This window comes from Pygocentrus nattereri, chromosome 24 (genome assembly GCF_015220715.1).
Source record: "Pygocentrus nattereri isolate fPygNat1 chromosome 24, fPygNat1.pri, whole genome shotgun sequence".
In the NCBI taxonomy this organism is placed as follows: Eukaryota; Metazoa; Chordata; class Actinopteri; order Characiformes; family Serrasalmidae; genus Pygocentrus; species Pygocentrus nattereri.
This window is the reverse complement of record NC_051234.1, coordinates 27,998,901-28,019,305: the sequence shown is the minus strand read 5'-3', so window position 1 is coordinate 28,019,305 and position 20,405 is coordinate 27,998,901. Positions and strand designations below refer to the sequence as shown.

Genomic DNA, 20,405 nt, shown 5'->3' with positions numbered 1-20,405 from the left:
CATCAGGCTTACTTATCATATAGGAACACTGTAGTTCTACAGTTACAGACTGTTGTCCATCTGTTTCTCTTTACTTTGTTAGACTGTTCTTCAGTGGTCAGGACCCCCAGAGAGCATGTATTATTTGGGAGGTGGAGCATTCAAGCTGCTGGAATTTTTAAACACCGTGTTCACTCACTGTCCACTCTACTAGGTACATCTACACCTTGTAGACGTAAAGTCAGAGACGACAGCTCATCTGCTGCCTCACAGTTTGCGCTGGTCGTCCCACGGGACGCTGGATATATTTGGTTGGTGGCCTATTCTCAGACCAGCAGCGACACTGAGGTGTTTAACAAACTCCAGCAGCACTGCTGTGTCTGATCCACTCAGACCAGCAAAACACACACTAACACACCACCACCACGACAGTGTTACTGCAGTGCTGAGAATGATCCACCACCTAAATAGTACCTGCTCTGTGAGGATCCCTTGGGGGGTCCTGACCAATAAAGAATAGGGGAATTCTTGAAAGTGGCCTATAATGCATTTTGTAAGTGGATTTGAGAAAATTGACAAGTGCGTTTATTTACAAATAAATAAACAAGCAAACAAACAAACAAATAATCATGATTTTGCACGTTTGCACAAGGCAATGATCGTAATGACCGTGAATGTGTTTAGAATGATTTGGATTGTGAAAAGCATAAAGTGCAACCAACTTCTAAGACTAAACTTTGGTTTGGGGGGTGTGGAAATATATATATATAGAGCAGATATTACAAGTGTAGGGCGGCACGGTGGCGTGGTGGGTAGCGCTGTCGCCTCACAGCAAGGAGGGCCTGGGTTCGATTCCCTGGCCGGGTGACCGGGGTCCTCTCTGTGTGGAGTTTGCATGTTCTCCCCGTGTCTGTGTGGGTTTCCTCCGGGTTCTCCGGTTTCCTCCCACAGTCCAAAGACATGCAGTCAGGCCAATTGGACGTGCTAAATTGCCCCTAGGTGTGAGTGTGTGATTGACTGTCTGCCCTGCGATGGACTAGCGACCTGTCCAGGGTGTATCCTGCCTTCCGCCCGAAGACTGCTGGGATAGGCTCCAGCACCCCCCCGCGACCCTGACGGAGAAGTGGCTTAGAAAATGGATGGTTGGATATTACAAGTGAAACATCAACTTATTGCTGTTATTATGAGAGTCAAGCTAACTTTGTTGAGCACTTGGCACACATGACAGTGGTGAGATTTACAGAGACAGACCTACTGTAGAACAGGAAACACCTGTGGATACTTCTTTCATCTCTCTTCCTTCTCAGAAGCACACACACAAACACACGTGCAAAACTTTCAAACTTTGCTTAGGAGACCAATTTACTGAGCAGTACAATGAAACTACGATAGCATATACAAGGTTAGCGTGGCGAGTTTGCACAGCAGCTGTTTCCACACAGTCTAAAAACACATTCTTTCACTCTTTGGAGATCAGATTAAGTGCAATATGTCTGAGGATCTGGAGAAGCAGGTCAACAAGAATCAGCACACTTTCCAGTGTCTACATCACGGCCAGTTACAGACTGCATGATGCGTTTTCTCATCTGATGCCGACACTGAGGGTTTCGATCCCGGGCCTATATTTATTCCTTTAATGGAAGCATTTCTTTTAAGATGAGCAACTAAAAGTAGGCCATGATGCTCAAACTACTCAAAGACCCCACACTGCAAAAAATAGTATCTTGTCAAGCAAAACGATCTTAAATTTAGTCCAAATGTCTCATATTTCTCATATTGAGATGGCTGTGCACTTATTATAAGAATATTTACCTTATTTCTAGACATTATTCACTTGTTTTAGGCTTTTTTCCAAGCAAAATTCTCACGCCAGATAATGTGCTGGTTTCAAGCACAAATAAGCTAAATTATCTGCTGACACGGTGAAACGATTTTAACAATAAAATTACTTAAAACAAGCAAATAATGTCTAGAATTCAATTAAGCTCACCACAGTTTTAACAGGATAAATATTAGATGTATTGACTATATTTATTTATTTAATATCAATTTACTTGACAAGATACCATTTCTAGGGGGCAGAGGAAGAACTTGTATTAGGATCAAGTTCATTCATTTTCCTCTGATATCTGACTTGGCATTTTCGGCTGATATCCAGATGTCCAGTTCCATAGCTGGTATCTGACAGGTGCCATTACATGCGGTGTGAGAGAGAGTGAGAGAGAGTGAGCATGTGTGAGTTTCTGACAGGGTGCAAAAAATGACTCTTGGCAAGAGAAAACATTTTAAATCTAGTCAATATAGCTAATATTTCTCATCACTAGTTGTGCCAACATCAATCTGCCAATACAGACAAACAGAATGACAGGACAAGCATCTCGCTGCAGTCGGAGGAAACCTCGTATCTCCATTTTTGCCGTTTTTCAGTTTTTCATATAATCTGAAAATGCCTGTTGTTCTTTACATTGTGTGTAAATTTCATGATGAATGGGCCAAAAGAAACGGCCCAAAATGACTTGGAAAAAAATCTGGTTCCATTGACTTACATTAAAAGTATAGTAGGTCTTTTCCTTCTCCTGTAAAGCTACAATTTTACAAGTTTACAAGTTTTTTACCAACGTTTTCTTTGTGTTCTTCTTAATGCAGCACCACGTAAGATGTTTTTGTTAAAACTGAAAGCATTACTGAGTCAGGAGAAAAAAATATGGTGTGGGCGTGCTGCCGCGAGTCGCCCTGTAAAGCCTGAAACAGTCATTTAGAAGTCAGAGGTGTCTGGTCGGGAGTTTCACACCATGTTGTTCGTCTTTCCATATCCATGTCACACGCACAGACTCAAAAAGAACGTCTGGCTTGAGGTTTGGGTCTCAAAAGTAAAATACTGATCATTCGCTCGCATCATCTGAAGACGCATTCTTTCACCAAGTCCTGATCGCATTCTTTTCGAATACTCTTTGAAAATCATCACACTGATCCACCGTGAAAGTGGACCCAAGCACAACCAACATTACAAAGCGTTTATTGCACGATGCATGCAATGACACAGTTCCACCAAAGAGGGCTCCAAATCTCCAAATCGTACATAGTGTAGCTTTAAAGAATATCGCGGCTGTCAGAACAAAACCTTGTACCCATTTTTGTCATTTTACAGTTTTTATCACAATATGAAAACGTCTGTTGGCCTCAACATTGTGTGTAAATTTCATGACGATTGGAGCAAAAGAAACAACCCAAAAAAAAAAAGTTACATTAACTTACATTAAACGCTGAGTAAGTTTCTTCCTTCTACTGTAAAGTTACCATTTTGGAGATTTGAGGTTTTGTTCCAATAATAGTTCTATATTTGCCTTTCTACTTTCACTATCTTCTTATAATTTACCAAGTATAAACACTAAATATAATGACTGCTTTATGAAAAGGGAAAAGAAATAAAATATACAGAAAAAGGAAAAAAAGAAATAACAATGACAATAATCACAAGACGGAACAGAAGAGTGTAGTCTCACACTGTAGTCTCACGTTTGTTGTTTCCACATTTGTATTTCCCTGCACACTGATCAGTTGTTTACCTCTATGCAGATTCCAGGTTCTCGGTCCAGTTTTGAATTCTGATAAACACAGCATTTATTTGCGCTTTTGAAATACATCCATTCTTACGTTAACAAAGTCCTCTTTTCCATCATATAAATCTCTTTAGCTACTTCGGTCCAATCATCTACAGTTGGTAGTTTCCTAAAATAATACTTAAAATAACAATTAAAATAAATGAATCTAGAAATAAAGTGAAATAATCATACAATATGCTTAAAACTAAACAGAAATGAGCAGTATTAGACGTATCAAGACGAGTTCATTTTACTTGCCAAGTTATCATTTTTGGCAGCGCAGACAGGAGATTCTACTGTGACGACCCAGTATAACCTACAGAAACCCCAACCACAGTCAACCACATCAAATATAGAAAGGTGGAACTGATTATAGAATCGGTCACTAAAGTGCAGTAGTGTTCAAACATCAGGGACTACCCTTTCATTTATTTGGACTGAATTCATTATTTCCAGCCAAAATGGCCATTAAGTACAAGTTTAGTACATTTTTCACTGCCAAGGAGAAGCAGAAGCAATACATTTAACAGAGAAGCCTTAAAAACTAAATGCAATGTCATTTTTGTCAGTATTTAATGTGTTCACCCTTTGCTTTTATTGCAGCTTCTAGTCTATATATATATATATATATATATATATATATATATGTATAATATTTTTTAAAAATATTTTTTAATGAAATCTGCAGGGATATTTTCCCACAACCTCTAGAGTTCAGTCTTAGGAGCTGCTCCGAACAATGTCCCATGTGTCAAACTGAAGGCCAGATCAGGCCCATGACACAATCTTATTCGGCCCACAGAAGTGGTTTACAGTGTGCTGCGCTACTGACCCCAACCTCCACAACAGTCACATCACCAAACACATCAACTACATTTCAGCTGCTGTTCAACCAACATCGACACAGAACACCTGCTCAGCACCTCAGAGCCCGCGTGTTAATGAACTTGCAGCAAAGAAAGGACGGCAGGGGTCTGGATCAAGCAGAATAAGCATGCTTAAAAGACTGAGCTCCTAAATTTTGAATTTCTCAAGTATTCATGTATCCCACTTCTGACAAGCTTTTAGGGGGCAGTCGTGGGCTGGAGGTTAGGGACCTGGCCCTGTGACCGGAAGGTTGCCGGTTCGATCCCCAGGGCCGACAGTCCATGACTGAGGTGTCCTTGAGCAAGACACCTAACCCCCAATTGCTCCCCGGGCGCTGTGGATAGGGCTGCCCACCGCTCTGGGCAAGTGTGCTCACTGCTCCCTAGTGTGTATGTGGTGTTTCACTTTATGGATGGGTTAAATGCAGAGGTGGAACTTCCCCAGTTGTGGGATCAAAAAAGTATCACTTAACTATTTATCACTTAAATATTTCAAGGTCTATTAGAAGTGTTTGTATTTTACTGCTGATGTTTTTGCATATTTTGAATAAACATTGACCAGTTCAGGTTGCAGCTCAACATGAATTAAACTTGGGGAAAAAAAAAATCTCTAGCCCACAGATCTGATTTTATTCTTATTTATTATTATTATTATTATTATTATTGTTATTTATTAGTGATTGAGTTTGAAACCCCTGATGTAAGTGATCCCAGTTAGAAATTTAGACTCATCAATTCATAACTCTTATTTTTCACATTTTAGATGCACAAAAGAACAAATCTACAAGGCAGCTGAGGTGAGTCTGGGTAGCTGCTTGTGTGAATGGACAGTGCAACTGGTTGGTTTTAAAACTGGAAGGATGGGAGAGTTAAAGTGGCAACACCTGAAATACTGATACTGATATTATACCAGTGGACAAAACGAATAGAATGGGTGGTCTTAGACTTTGTCACGGCTATGTATGAGCTCATTTATTTGGACCACCGAAATATCAGGCTGTTCTCTTGTGTGAAAATTCAACAGCGTGGGGTTTTGCTTTTATTGTCTGTATGCCATTACTGGGTGAATAGTTCACCCATTCACATTTCTGCATGCAAATCTAGTTTGAAAAATGATTGTGAACCTGCCAGAATAATGGAAGGTGAAGTTTCATGATCACGATTTCATGATTCATCGGATTTTTTTCCAGCCACTCAACCACGAGCTGCACCCAAGCACATACTGTCCTCAGCACGCACCCATTTTCACAGCTTGCCTCTAGAAAACTCTCATTACACCCCTGTTAAGAAATCAATGATGTCTGAACAACTGCTGAACAACTAATGCGGTCAAAAACACTGCTAAGCCTGAGGACCACTGCGAACGGCTAATAGGTCAGTGATTGAGGCGCTTTAAGCCCAGAACACCTTAACAGTAAAAATCTCACAAGAATTTAATTACAGCCCATCTTACTATAATATACCTACCATATCATTTAATAAATCTCAGGCAACTACTTAGTTAACTGTATTTTTCAAACAGCTTATCTCAGTGTAAAAATGTCTGATTGATGGCACGGAGTGGAGTTTCAGTGGAAGTTCAACAGCCTTTCAGCACTTAAATGTAGAGATAAACAACAAAACAGCAATGTGATCCATACATATCAGCCAAGAGTAAACACGACGAACCACTTTTTGGGACTGTATGCAAAACATGGGCATGAACAAAGAATCAGCAGGGTTTTTAATAAAGCACAGCAGTGTGTTTACTTTCCCACATGAACTGAGCAACAGATCATATTTCACTTTATTGCTGAACATGCTAGTGTTCTGTTCACAAGTTATTCTCTTCACTTCTGAACCAATATCTCAGTGACACTGCCTTAATTTGTCCTTATGCCACTTAATTTGTCCTTAGCTTGCTGTCATTTCTCAAACTCCCAACACATTGGGTGTGTTTACATGCAAAGATTTTTGTCAATACATTTCGATTATAGATTAAGACTGAGGTGTTTATATACAGTACTCACCCTACTCAATAATCTGCTGTAAAATTTCCATTCACATGCACACGACAAGCAATCTGATCTAAACTTACACGCATGCATAGAGAACCATGACAATGAGAATCAGGGGAGTCCAGTCAGAGAGAGATGAGCAGCAGTGAGCAGTGCTTGAGTTTTTAATTACTTTAAAATGACATCAGACTCAGGAAAAACCTCCTTCACATGTCCTTATTAAAGAAGGCAGAGAGGAAGTCGTCGTGTTCTGAGACCCATAAGCTGGACGCCCGTCCCACAGTCTAGCCTCAATCAGGCTAGACTGTTCTGATTGATTGTTTACATGTACGTATTATATTTCAATTATGTTCCGATTGAGCTGTTAGTCAGAGTATTAACAGATTATCAGGTTGCATGTAAACGTGGCTAATGTTTTTGAAAACATCTGAAAACACCACCTACCCTTATGATGTATATGGACCAACAGAAATGGGCCAAAAAATGATTTGGAATAAAACATTGTTACATTAATGTCTTTTTTTTTTTTTGCTTATGTTATAAAGTGACCATTCTAGGGCTTTTCAAAGAAAAACCTTAAAATATTCTCTTCAGCAAAGAGAAGAAATTCTTAACTCTTAACTAAACTTAACTGTTTTTGTATGTAGGCTGAAGTCCAGTAGATTATCATCAATATCACGTTATATTTTACAGATTATCAGAAATTATACAATATTTCATTAACCAGTTATTCAGGGTAAATCACGTTTAAGCGTCTTCAGCGGCTGAGGATGACAACATGAAGGTAAAACTAAATCAAACCAAACGTTCAAAAAAAGCCAGCAAACAACAACTGGAAGTGACAGTGGAAGAAACAAACAACAAGAAAAATCCCCCTTACTGTATTATAACAATTATGTGTAGAGAGGTTACACTTTAAGATGGTTAAGAAAATATTTAAAAATAGTTTTTTTTCCCAAGAATACTACTTTCTTTTACACTGTAAAAATAGTTGGTCAATTTAACTTTAACCTCTTATTCTCCAGGGTATATTTTGGTTTGTCCATCTGAATTCACATGACCACCCGTAAGGCAAATTATTCAGTAACTGCATGAAATCAATGTCCATTTTTATTTTATTTCTTTATTTATTTTAAAAGCTCCCCTCAGATTAACAGAGCATGTGTTTTATGATCTCCACACATCACTACATGCTTACAATTTACTGCTGAAAGCCAAAAATCTCAGACGCTCTTTGTGTTATTTTATAAAAGTGATGTTTCCAGAGCAGATCACTGAAGAGACGCCGTCTGTTTATAGTTTATAACCCAGATTTGGGGAAAAACGGGTCGACTTTCAGTAGAAAAACAAAGTTCAGCTTCTTTTATTATAAGTGTTTAAAATGACGTCACCGTCTATTAGACTGGAGAGAAGAGCTACAGCCTCACACGACGCCCAGCTTCTGAATGGAGCTTATGAAATATTAAAGTTATGAAGAACACGACGAAGTGCGTTTTGGAACCACTTTGAATGAACGATTCTTTTCATCAAAGTGAAAAAATTGAAAATTGAAAGGTTTTTAGGTTGAACTGAACAGCCATTTTTACACTGCATCATTTTTCGTGAACAATTAAAAAATTCTTAACTTATTATTCTCCAGAAAACCTCTTATCTCAGCTTTTGTCTTAAGTCTGTAGTTGTGAATCCGGCTCCAGGAGATATAATGTTTTGATAACATGGTGACGAGTTGTTAGTAAATCTTTATGTGACTAAGCATAAGAAACTAATCTTACAGTACAAGTGAACAGTATGGTGACAGATAATTCTGGATGAGACCAACATTAATCGCAAACACTCTCCAGTAATCGACTGCATTTGTACTCACCAGATTCCAGATCCATTTTAAGGTGGAGGCTATAGCCATTAGCGGTGCTGAAGGATGCCGAGCTGCTGTGAATCTAACTGACGTTCATAGTGTCTCAACTTTGTACACTTTTCTGTACTATTGTTAGTCCGCTTGGCTCCACTATTCTTGTATTAATGTTCACAAAGCTGCAAAGAAGTCCTTGAGTTGCTTGCATGCTGTACATTTATCTTGAACTAATAAATAAGTAAAGCGTTATTATTCAAGTTTTTATACCATTCATTCTGACCATAGAACATATATACTGTATAAATACAGCATTGTGAAAAGTCTAATACCACCCTTCACTTAATTTCTGGCTGAAACGGCTATAAAGTACAAGCTATTCACACACACACACACACACACACACACACACACACACACACACACACACACAACCCTGTATCTTGTATTTCTATTTTCGAGGAGTTTTTTTAGTTTTTTTTTCTTTCATTTTTACATAATTTGAAAATGCCAGTTGTAAATTTTACAAGAAATGGCCCAAAAGTCTGGATCCATCAGCTTATGTTAAAAGTAAAGCAAGCTTTTTCCTTCTTCTGTAAAGTTTTGTGGGAGAGACACACACAAGCACACAAGATAAACTGAGCTCTGCTTGAATCTTAAGGGGTGATTATGTTCTCAACACTGCTTAGAATCAATGAATCAATGTAATACGGCCAGAAATTGCCTCCGAGGTGGCTAATCAATACAGAGAATTACCAATGCATAGCCAACACCATTTACAAAAAAAGTCAACAATACATTCAACAATAAAGTACCAGATACCAAAATGTCATCTTGCTATCAAGTTCCTGAATCTTCACACGGCTCAGCAGATTGAGGAACTTGGCGGCAGGTTGGCATTTTGGCTCTGTCACTTTGTCTGCTCACCACCCGCCCAGCTACCTCACACAAGGTGACTGCCTGATAAACTTTACTTCATATGAAATGAACAACAACTAAAAATAAATAAAAACACATCCAAAATGGTTGTTTAGCTTGGCAGCAGCTGCATGGCATTTACAAGCTACGGCTGCTAAACAATAATACTAGGTGACAGAATTTTCTATGACCAAAAACCGAACTCGATAGTTTTAGTGAAACTAATGTGTTTTAAGCCACTCATAATGAACCTAATAGCTTTTCCTTAAAAAACGGCACGAAAACAGCATGAAATCTACTAATGTAGCTAAATGAATGTACATTGTCTGTTTTATTTAACAAAAGCATCTCAGAAATGAAAGTACTGAGGTATAAGGTTTTCTTACATAAAACATTTATAAAAGTGATTAGGCAAGAAATAAAAGTTAAAAAAGAATTAAATGAAAATGAACCATCGCTAAATCCGCTGTAAACGTGTCCCATCCTACAGCGGTGCCTCTGTAGCCTCTACAGTGAGATTTCCATTTGAAAGACAAGGAAAACTCCCCTTCTGATGATGCATCTTGGGAAGTGCTAGTGTATTCAGTAAGCACCTCCAGTTTCATTAAATATGAAATCCATCATCAAGGATTATCATTTCTTGATAGCGGTTTTGCACTAAATGCGGCGGTGCCAGGTCTACAATGACTGACTTCTGCTGCCCAGCTCATCAGCCCCACCTACCCTGTCAATCAATGGAAAATAGGACTCAATAGGACCAGGTATGATTTGGGTGGTGGATCATTCTGAGCACAGCGGTGGTGGTGGTGGCACTCGTACAACTATACGGTTAATCTAAGGGAACCTATATTGTAGGTGTTTCTGATGAAATGGCCGTTTGGTCAAGGTGGGTGAACCTAATAAACTGATGTGGTGTGTAATGCAAAAATAAGCATTTTAATATTTCACGCTTGTTTTGGTGCCTAACTGTAACCTTTGCCATCAGATCAGACAGCTTCTCTCTCGCTCTCACTCTTCCAGTTTCTACTGCCATCACACTCTCTCTTCCTGTTCCTGCACCATCAGAGGAAGTCCACACTTCCCTCTGTTGGCTGCATGTCGAAGAGGAAACGGCAGCGAAGCGCAGAACGAAAATTACACAGCCAGCAACACACATCCGCTCACAGGCAGCGTAGCCAGCTAGCCTTCCCACACAGCGAATACTCTACTGCAGAAACAGTGAGGGTTAACACAGAGGAATTGAGTGTTTCTATATTGAGCCAACCTGTGCTCTGTGGCTCTTGGGTCGCTTACATCACAGACACTTGAGACACTTCCGGGTAAACAGCAGAGCTAAGCGATGCACGACTTAATCGTTATTGCGATATTGGCCAATATTGCAAAAGCTGAAGGCTCCAATATGCAAACAATCCTCTGTCAAATCACTAGGCCTAATCTTCTGAATTGAGTGCTAGGAGCGTCCTGATCCAGAGACCTTTCAAGACATCTGCACACTCCAACAAAACCACGTAACTCAAAAATTCATTTAGAATTTTACAGGAGAAGGAAAAAAGGTACTTTACTTTGAAGGTAAGCCAATGGAACCAGACGTTTTTCCAAGTAATTTTGGACCGTTTCGTTTTGGCCATCCTTCAGGAAATGTACACACACTGTAAAGACCAACGTGCATTTTCAAATTCTCAAAACTGATAATCTGCAATAAATAAATAAATAAATGGAGGTGGCACAGTGGCGAAGTGGGTAGTGCTGTAAGTGCTTGCCTCACAGCAAGCAGGGCCTGGGTTTGCATGTTCTCCCCGTATCTGCGTGGGTTTCCTCTGGGTACTCTGGTTTCCTCCCACAGTCCAAAGACATGCGGTCAGGTCAACTGGAGACGCTAAATTGCCCCTAGGTGTGAGTGTATGAGTGAATGTGTGTCAGTCTGTCTGTCTTGCGATGGACTGGTGGCCTGTCCAGGGTGTATCCTGCCTTCCACCCAATGACTGCCGGGATAGGCTTGAGCTCTCCCCATGACCCAGAAGGATAAGCGGTTTATCAGATGTGCGTGTGCAAAAATGGAGATACAAGGTTTTGTTCCGAAAGCAAATTAAAGCTCACCAATTTTAAACCACATCAAGGATGCGTTTTTAATACACTGCAGATATATACAGCAAAATAAGCTGGATTTTGTCCCTATCATGCAGCCCTAGAGCGGACCTTAGCTATGTTCCTGGCCCCACCAAAGCCCACTGGCCTACCAAAGCAAAATCACACCTTATCAGCGCTACTAGGCCCTGCTTTATTATTGCTTTACACCCAAGCTAATAGGAACCTTCTCACTAGTGGAGCATAAACGCTCTGCCACCTCTCATCTTGCAGAATCTCTTACAACCTTCAAGAAGCTTTCAAAGACCCTGCACTTCAATAGCCATTTACCATGACAAGCACCATCCAAAAAGGGTGCAGTCACTTTCAAAGAATTCCCAGCATGTCTCTGTTACTGCATTAAATACAGATCCAGGCCACATAGACCGCTATAGTAAGTGACATGAGACTTGAAACTGACAAGGCAATCAAGGCAATCAAGGCAAAGTCTTTTAGATGATTAGACAAATGCTGATCATCTGTTACCTAATGTTCTAGTCCAGTCACAGCAGAACTTACTTCACCTCAAACCTCAGACAAACAGCGAGTTACTCAGCTGACACCAAACATGACCGATTCACTTCATGATGATAAAAGATTTATTCCATTAAATCTAAAGAATAAAAGGAACTTAAGTTGAATGTTTATCACAGCTTTTCTGTGATGCTTCCTATATGGTACACGCTTAAAAAACATGGTTCTTCAAGGGTTCTTTGGTAAGGAAAATTGTTCTACATAGAACCATGAGAACCGTTTGCATGATTTAAGGGTTTCTTTACATCATGAAAGGGTCCTTCAGGTTGATGGAGAATGTACAGGAATGTGCTATAGACGGTTCCCCTTTAAAGAGTTCTATATAGCACCAAAAAGCGTTGTTCTATTGTTACAAGCTTGACAACACATTATCCATCAATCTGAAGAGCCATTTCATGATGCCAAGAATCAGGCAAAAGGTTCTTTAAGTGTTCATTCTTCTATATAGAACCATTTTCCTTCCTAAAGAGCCCCTGAAGAGCCATCTTTAAGAATGTACAGCTACACTCTGTGCTATTTGGTGTGAGGAGCATCACAGCACAATTCGTCTAGTGTGTGTTTGCCTATAGGCGGCTACAGTGGTGGACAGTATCTAAGTAAATGGAATTCGTTACTGTACTCAAGTACTTTTTTCATGTAATTTCATTGTAATTTCTGATTTTCTGAGAGGATGAGAGGAGACATTCACTTTTCTCCATTCAAACGGAAAAGGCAGCTCCTTTACAAACCAATCCATGTTAAGTATAGGGAGATGTATCCCATGTAGACCTTTCAGGTGTGAAAACACCCTAAAGTTTCCTTCACTGGACTAAACAGGTAAGAAACTGACCACAAATGATGCACTGCATCATACACTGCACTAAGGGAAGTTTAGTGGATGAAGACTCAAGTGTGAGCGAGCGAAATCAAGCGACTGATGCTGGAATGTCAGAAACAGAGAATCACTCTGATTATCTAACGTCACAGTTGGAGCTTATTTTAGTTTCTGCTGTGCTTCATTTTAATCTGTTCAGTCTGTAAACAGCGGCATGCAGGCAGGTGGGGGAAAGGGGCAGGGTTTAGAAAAAGGGCAGCAAAGGGGCATTTACATTTTGCATAATCATGTAAATTCATAAACCCTCGCGTTCTTAATGAGTGTTGGCGTTTAGGCATGTTTCTATGCCATTTTTAGCTTATCAGGCTTTACAATAATAATAAAATATATAACAACACATAATTCAACACAGTGATTGCTTTGTGTTTCCATTTATGACGAGGGCTACTTGGTGTGGTTTAAACAAAATTAAGCTGGAAGTGGGTGTGACTACCAAAAACGAGCTGAAAGGCGAATGTGACGAACAAAAAATGAGCTGGAAGTGGGTGTGGCTTAAAAATGAGTTGAAATGGGTGTGGCTTAAGCAAAAAAGCGAGTTGAAAGTGGGTGTGGTCTAAACAAAAACGAGCTGAAAACAGGTGTGGCTTAACTAAAAACGAGCTTAAAAGTGGGTGTGGCTTGAACAAAAATTATCTGGAAGTGGGTGTGGCTTAAATGAGCTGAAGTGGGTGTGGCTTAAACAACATTGTGTTCAAAATGTGTGTGGCTTAACGGTGAAACAAGCTGAAAGTGGCCGTGGCTTTAACCAGAAAGGAGTGTGAGGCTGTGGACGTGGGTAGACTTATTGACTGCAAGGGATCAACAAGCCCTGACATTAATAACACGCATACAGAACGTAATCTAGGCGGCAAATAACAAGCATGTCTGTAGGATTACTGACGCTAATACAGGTGACTTGTTGAATGAATAGCACTGAATTTTACTTAGCAGAACTTAGCAGAAGATTCAGCTTGTAATTTGGTGCCCGTCACTAATCAAGACAACACTGTAAGTCCAGCAAGTCATTTGAAAACATGAATACCTTTACTCCCTTAAACAGATCACACATCACCACCACTTACACAACAGGCTCAGCATCCTGTTCGCATCAGCGCTCTGCATTCTGCAGCGCTGCAACTCAACCACCCGTGCCCTTACAGTCAGCATTCAATACACACCCAGAAAGCATGGTGCTGCTGATAGCTGTGTTATTGTCAGCCACAGACACTTGCGTGGTAAACTGCCACTTCACCTCTAAACCACCTACTGTAATTTGGCCCTTTGGGCCCAAAGCCTTAAGATACAAATCAGTCAAGCAGCAAACACAGGACTAGTGTGCTCACAGAAGCATTCCAGTGCTTTTCCAATCTAATCGCCATCTTCTGTATCTGTCTCATTCAGTTCATTACTACAGGCGAAAGTTTCAATGCATTTCTCTGCAATTAGAAAACAATCTGACATAGTTTAGATCAGCGGTCAACCCAAATGTTAAGAAGAGCCATTTTGTCCTTTCAACAAAAAATCATACCACCTTGGGAGCCACGATATTTTATGTCCATTTTCCCATCTTGGCTGTAAATATGTCTCAGTATGCTCTGCTTTAAGCTTTAGCTCAGCTATAGCCGCTTCTCTCACATCTCCAACAGGAAACGTTTCCTCAAAAGTAAAATATTTTCTTGTAAAATGTCTCTAAACGTTCAACTTTTTGCGACGCTGAAGTCGCTTCTCATTGGCAGCTTCACTGTTCAAATTTTTCCGCTCCACCTTCAATGGTGCCTGAGGTGCCAGAATGTGACCGCTGCATCGTTTAAGGTGGAACAGGAAATTCAACCAAGAAGCTAGAGAATATGGAGCTGACTTCAGCCGCGAGAATTTCAGTGTTTGACAGTTTCTCGTTGCAGATTAAACGTATAAGGAAACCAGTTGGAGTGATTATAAAAGTCGGTTCATCACCAAATAATCAATATTATAAAAACTGTTGGACTATTTGCTCATGTAGTTGTTCACAAAGTGGTGAACCTCGCCCCGTCCTTGCTTGTGAACGACTTTCATGACACTCACCTGTTTCCAATTAACCTGTTCACCTGTGGAATGTTCCAAAGAGATGTTTTTTGAGCATTCCTCAACTTTCCCAGTCTTTTGATGCCCCTGTCCCAACTTCTTTGGAACATGTTGCAGTCATCAAATTCAAAATGAGTGAATATTGGCAAAAAACAATAAAGTTTATCCGTTTGAACATGATTTGAAAAGGATTTGTAAATCATCGTTTTCTGTTTTTATTATATGTTTTACACAACATCCCAACTTCATTGGAATTGGGGTTGTAGATAAGATTATGGTGACCAGCAGCCTGTGCGCCAGCCTTCAGGGTTAAAGGGTGAATTAGCAGCTCTACATTAACATTACATTAAGGTTAAGACCGTTTACAGTTAAACTGTGTTGAACGATCAGCAGAGCTTTATTTACTGCAAATGAGGATTATTTTATTTCTAGCTACCTACTGTGGAGCCACAACAGGGCAGTCCATGTCAGGCAGTCTGTGTCAGGCTGGGATATACAGGTATTTTAAATATCTGTAATACACTAATAGTACTTATTAACAGTATATCAGGGCTGCAACAATGGATCAATGATACTGATGACATCAATAAGAAAAAAACAAACTGACAACAAATCTTTCTGATTAGTTGTCATGATGATGTTTGCGCTTCCCATTTATATCGCTTGACTGAAAAAGGGAACACAGATGGCGGCGACTACGAGCAGGAGGCGACTGCATGAATGAAAAAAGTCAAAAATATGGGAACATTTCACTGTAGTCAAAAGTTAAAAGCAGCCGTTGTCTGCTTTTCAGGGAGCTCTGTTTGGTTTAGCAAGAAGACGATGTGAGGTAAACGTAATGTAAAGCTTCATGCCATAGCTCATACTCATTTGTGGTTTGTGCCACAGCCACGTTTGGTTTGTAAATGAAAAGAAATGACTGAATAAAGCATCATGATTCTGTATCAGAGTCACGTGACTGAGCCAAAGCACCATAAACTAGCCACAAGCAGGTCAAAAGGTCAGCAAGAGAGTTGATATCTCACCCTGACAAAGTTGTCTGGAAACAGGCCCCTCCGGCCGTCCACCTCGCCTTCCCACCAGCCCCCCTCATCCTTCCTGATGTTGCTGATGATATCACCGACGGCGATGGTCAACTCGTCATCGTGCTGGGCCTGGTAGTCAAACTCCACAATGGCCTCCACTGAGAAACAGACCAGACAGAGAGAGAGGAGTTAGAGAAAAAAAAAAAGAGAGAACGAGCGAAAATGAAAGGAGACAGGAGATAAGGCTTTGAATCTCTGTGTCTGAGGAGAGAGGATAAAAAGCCAAAGGCAACATTGTGCATCACATGTTTTCGCTTTTGCAGATGGTCCTGTGGGAAAGATGAAAAGAACGAGTGCGGGGGAAAAGGAGTGCATAGAGGCTGCAGAACACATCGCAGCCACAAGACTGTCCCTCATGAGCCAGGGGTTACCGAGTACATCGGCAAGCGGCGTGCAGCTTCCAACAGCATTAGTGTGCGGAGTTGTGTAGGAATACACAATGGCATTAGCATGTGGAGTTGTGTAGGAATACACAATGGCATCAGCGTGTGGAGTTGTGTAGGAATAGACAATGGCATCAGCGTGTGGAGTTGTGTAGGAATAGACAATGGCATTAGCATGTGGAGTTGTGTAGGAATAGACAATGGCATCAGCGTGTGGAGTTGTGTAGGAATAGACAATGGCATTAGCACGTGGAGTTGTGTAGGAATAGACAATGGCATCAGCGTGTGGAGTTGTGTAGGAATAGACAATGGCAGCGTGTGGAGTTGTGTAGGAATAGACAATGGCATTAGCGCGTGGAGTTGTGTAGGAATACACAATGGCATCAGCGTGTGGAGTTGTGTAGGAATAGACAATGGCATTAGCGTGTGGAGTTGTGTAGGAATAGACAATGGCATTAGCATGTGGAGTTGTGTAGGAATAGACAATGGCATCAGCGTGTGGAGTTGTGTAGGAATAGACAATGGCATTAGCGCGTGGAGTTGTGTAGGAATACACAATGGCATTAGCATGTGGAGTTGTGTAGGAATAGACAATGGCATCAGCGTGTGGAGTTGTGTAGGAATACACAATGGCATTAGCATGTGGAGTTGTGTAGGAATAGACAATGGCAGCGTGTGGAGTTGTGTAGGAATAGACAATGGCAGCGTGTGGAGTTGTGTAGGAATAGACAATGGCATCAGCGCGTGGAGTTGTGTAGGAATAGACAATGGCAGCGTGTGGAGTTGTGTAGGAATAGACAATGGCAGCGTGTGGAGTTGTGTAGGAATAGACAATAGTAATAATATGCAAAGTTGTGTAGGAATAAGAGACAGAATTAGCATGAGGGGTTGTGTGGGAATACACAATAGCTTCAGCACAAAGAGCTGTAGGAGTACTCAATAGCAATTAGCATAAGAAGTAGCCGAGGAATACTCAGTAGTATTAGCATGAGGAGCTGTAGGAATTCATATTAGCATTAGCATGTGGAGATGACGCACACAAAAACGTGGCCTTTTCTGAGTTAAATTCTTCCACAAAAACAAATAAATAAATAAAAATCTCACAGTGCTAACGTGTACAAACAGCTGTACAAATTAAAAGCACCTGTAGTGCTGTACTCCGCTACGTGGTGGTATTTCTACGCTACATGCGGCTAATGCTATTATCATATGACCTACTGTTCTTTATGTTATGCTGTGCTACCAGCAATTCTGAGATTTTTCAGGTTGGATTTTATTTTTTTCTCTCCAGTATCCGATTTTGTGCTGGAACTGACCCGATATCAACACTGGGCGCCAGCTAAAAGGCCAATATCATGATTAAACAGAATTTTCCTCGCTTCTTTCAAATCAAAGAGTTCTGTGTAATATGTAAACACTGTTAATGTTTCAAAATGTACCACTCGCTCCTCAGTCTATGCTGCCCACGTATAACTCAGAAACAGCCTGTTTAGAATCCATCGTTGTGTTCAACACTGAAACTGTGAGGTGTTTCAACCCGGCCTGCTTTTTGAACAAGGCACAACACCCCTGATAGCAAGAGGACAGTGGGCCACTGTTGGTCCACTGATGGCAAAGCTGGTGGTTCATTTATGCTTTGCTTAGCTTTTTCCAGGCGGCCCACCGGTATTTAAGCAGAGTATTTGACAAAATTTCACGTCTCATTTTTTACTTAATTTACTTATTTTTCCTTCCCTCCTTTCTTTACTCATACTTTAGAAGTTCGTTTAGCAAATAATTTCAGTCTAACATTTTCTATGAAATCATTTAATATAAGACAGTATTTTTTATCTCACTTGTTTGTAATATGTTTTAGTTAATTTTCCAAAATAAAAGTCTCTGCGCATTTAAAATCTGTTTGAGAAGATTAAAAACTAGTTAGAGCTTGTATGCAGGACAGTACTCTGGGTGGTCCGCGGGTGGATCAGAAGAAGTGACAGACAAGCCAGTGGGGTGTCGAGCTTATCAAGCCAGTGGAACAATATATGCTTGCTATCTGGGACAGAGCTGCCAATCAGAACAGATGTCATTTACATATCTTGGCCTTAAGGGTACAGTATCAAAAAAGCCAGTTTAAATGTAAGCAATAAAGAAAGGCTGGAAAATGGTCATGTAAAACGCAACTATGACTATTTTGGCACATAAAAGTACAAAAATGTCATAAATAGAGCTCACAAAATACAAGAAAAGGGCAAGAAAGTGGGCCCTTTCTTATAAGAAGCCTCATTTATCGGAAATGGTAACTTTATAGAAGCACTGATGTTTAGCAAAACCTGTTAGTTAAGAAAACTTCAAAGGCTTGCTCAGAGTAAAGGGCAGCCAGCCTCTGCACACTTAGCTGCTATAAACAAGTAAGAACAAAAGTAGAGAGAACATATAAAAGTGATTGGGTTCATCATCTCAGTCTGAATGTGAATACTTATCGCATTACTGTAAATGTCCAAGGCCTCCCCCCTCTCTCTCTCTCTCTCTCTCTCTCTCTCTCTCTCTCCCTCTGTCTGTCTCTCACCCCCACCTCACCAACAGCGGATCGCTGAGGTCAGCACATACTACTGGTCATTCTCCCACAGAGTTTTATTCCAACCCTAATCAAATCCACCTGATTCCCCCGTTCACATGCTCACGAAGGCTTGGCTAACTCAATCAGTTATACTGGAGTTATATTTGGAGTTTGTAAATAAGGACAAACCAGTCAGTGTGAGGGACTGTTATCAAGCAAGACATGACTTTGCACTGTAATGTGATTGCATTACTGTAAATGTCAGACTTCCTCTCTCTCTCTCTCTCTCTCTCTCACACTCTATTCTCTCACTCTATTCTCTCCACCTCACCAACTGCTCACAGCAGACCGCCAGCACATCGCTTTTTTTCATTCAAAGCAAAACAAGCTCATAGAAACACTTACTCCCCCGTAGCCTCACACAGTGCAGAAACCGCCCACGAAGTAACGGAGCAGCCTATTATAGACGGAGAAGTGTGAGTAACGCATAGGCTCCATACGAGGGTCCGGCCCTCTTCCGCGTTTAGATAAAGAAAATACGGCCCTAGACTGAAAGGTAAAAACGCTAACAGTAATTATTAAAACATTTCTCTGAAATGGATAACGTGTGCTTCAGGTATTTTTTACATAAAATGATTACATCATTCTGCTCTTTGATTCTCAGCGTTTGAGTAGGCCTGGGCGATAAAACAATAAAAATAATTTGAATCGGTGTGAACTGAATACAATTAGATGCCATAAAATGTATAACGCCAGAAATATTATTATTATCATTATTATGGTAATGCTATATATTAATAGTAATAACCATTTTTATTTTTATAGCACTTTTCATGCTGGTGGCAGCTCAAAGCGCTTTACAGAATCACATAAGAAAACGACACAGATCAGATTAACAGATAACTAAGACGAGATGTAGAGTTTTCATTAAATGCTGAGTTAGAGACGTTTTTAAATGCTTCTTAAAAGTGAGCACTGAGCTTGACTGTCTGATACAAGGTCAATTGAGCTCCACAGTTTAGATGCAGAATAACAGAGTCTCTCCATGTTTTCTGTATTTTACAAAGGGCGTTTGCAGAAGCTCAGTATCTGCAGATCTTAGATCTTAAACGCTCTGTGATGTAAGCGGTGCTTCAAGGTCATTTAGAGCCTTAAAAATTAGCCGCAGAACTTTAAAATCTATCCTGCATGACACGGGCAGCCAGTGCAGCGCTTTTAAAACGGGACTGATCTGATCTCCCTGTTTAGTTTTTGTTAGGATGCTGAATTTTTTTATACGAGTTGTAAGGGATGTACTGTTTTCTTAGGAAGTCCAGTAAGAAGACCATTACAGTGATCAACTCTGCTTCTAACAAATGCATGAACAAGCTTCTCTGCGTCGCTCTGAGAGAGAAAAAGGCTGAACTTTAGCAACGTTTCTCAAATGACCCAAAGCTACTTTAGTGACTGCGCTTACATGCAGGATATAACAGAGCTCAGAGTCTAAGATAACAGGACTGGTTTCTATACTTCTGTTTAACACAGTCCATGATATCCCTAAAAGTGATCAATCATCCTCAGTCATCTCCTGTTTGGGAACACTTTGGTTTCCCATTCAAGAGCAATAATGATGAGA

At 40.4% G+C, this 20,405-nt stretch overlaps 1 protein-coding gene across 3 annotated transcripts in view; it reads right to left on the bottom strand.

The window, feature by feature from the left end:
• Positions 1-20,405, bottom strand: part of sh3kbp1 (SH3-domain kinase binding protein 1) — a 117,974-nt gene that overhangs the window by 70,374 nt on the left and 27,195 nt on the right. For all 3 annotated transcript variants that reach the window (XM_037534142.1, XM_017719249.2, XM_017719250.2), the window contains exon 2: positions 15,809-15,966. In XM_037534142.1, the coding sequence (XP_037390039.1) occupies positions 15,809-15,966 (158 nt within the window). The remainder of the gene's footprint in view (positions 1-15,808; positions 15,967-20,405) is intronic.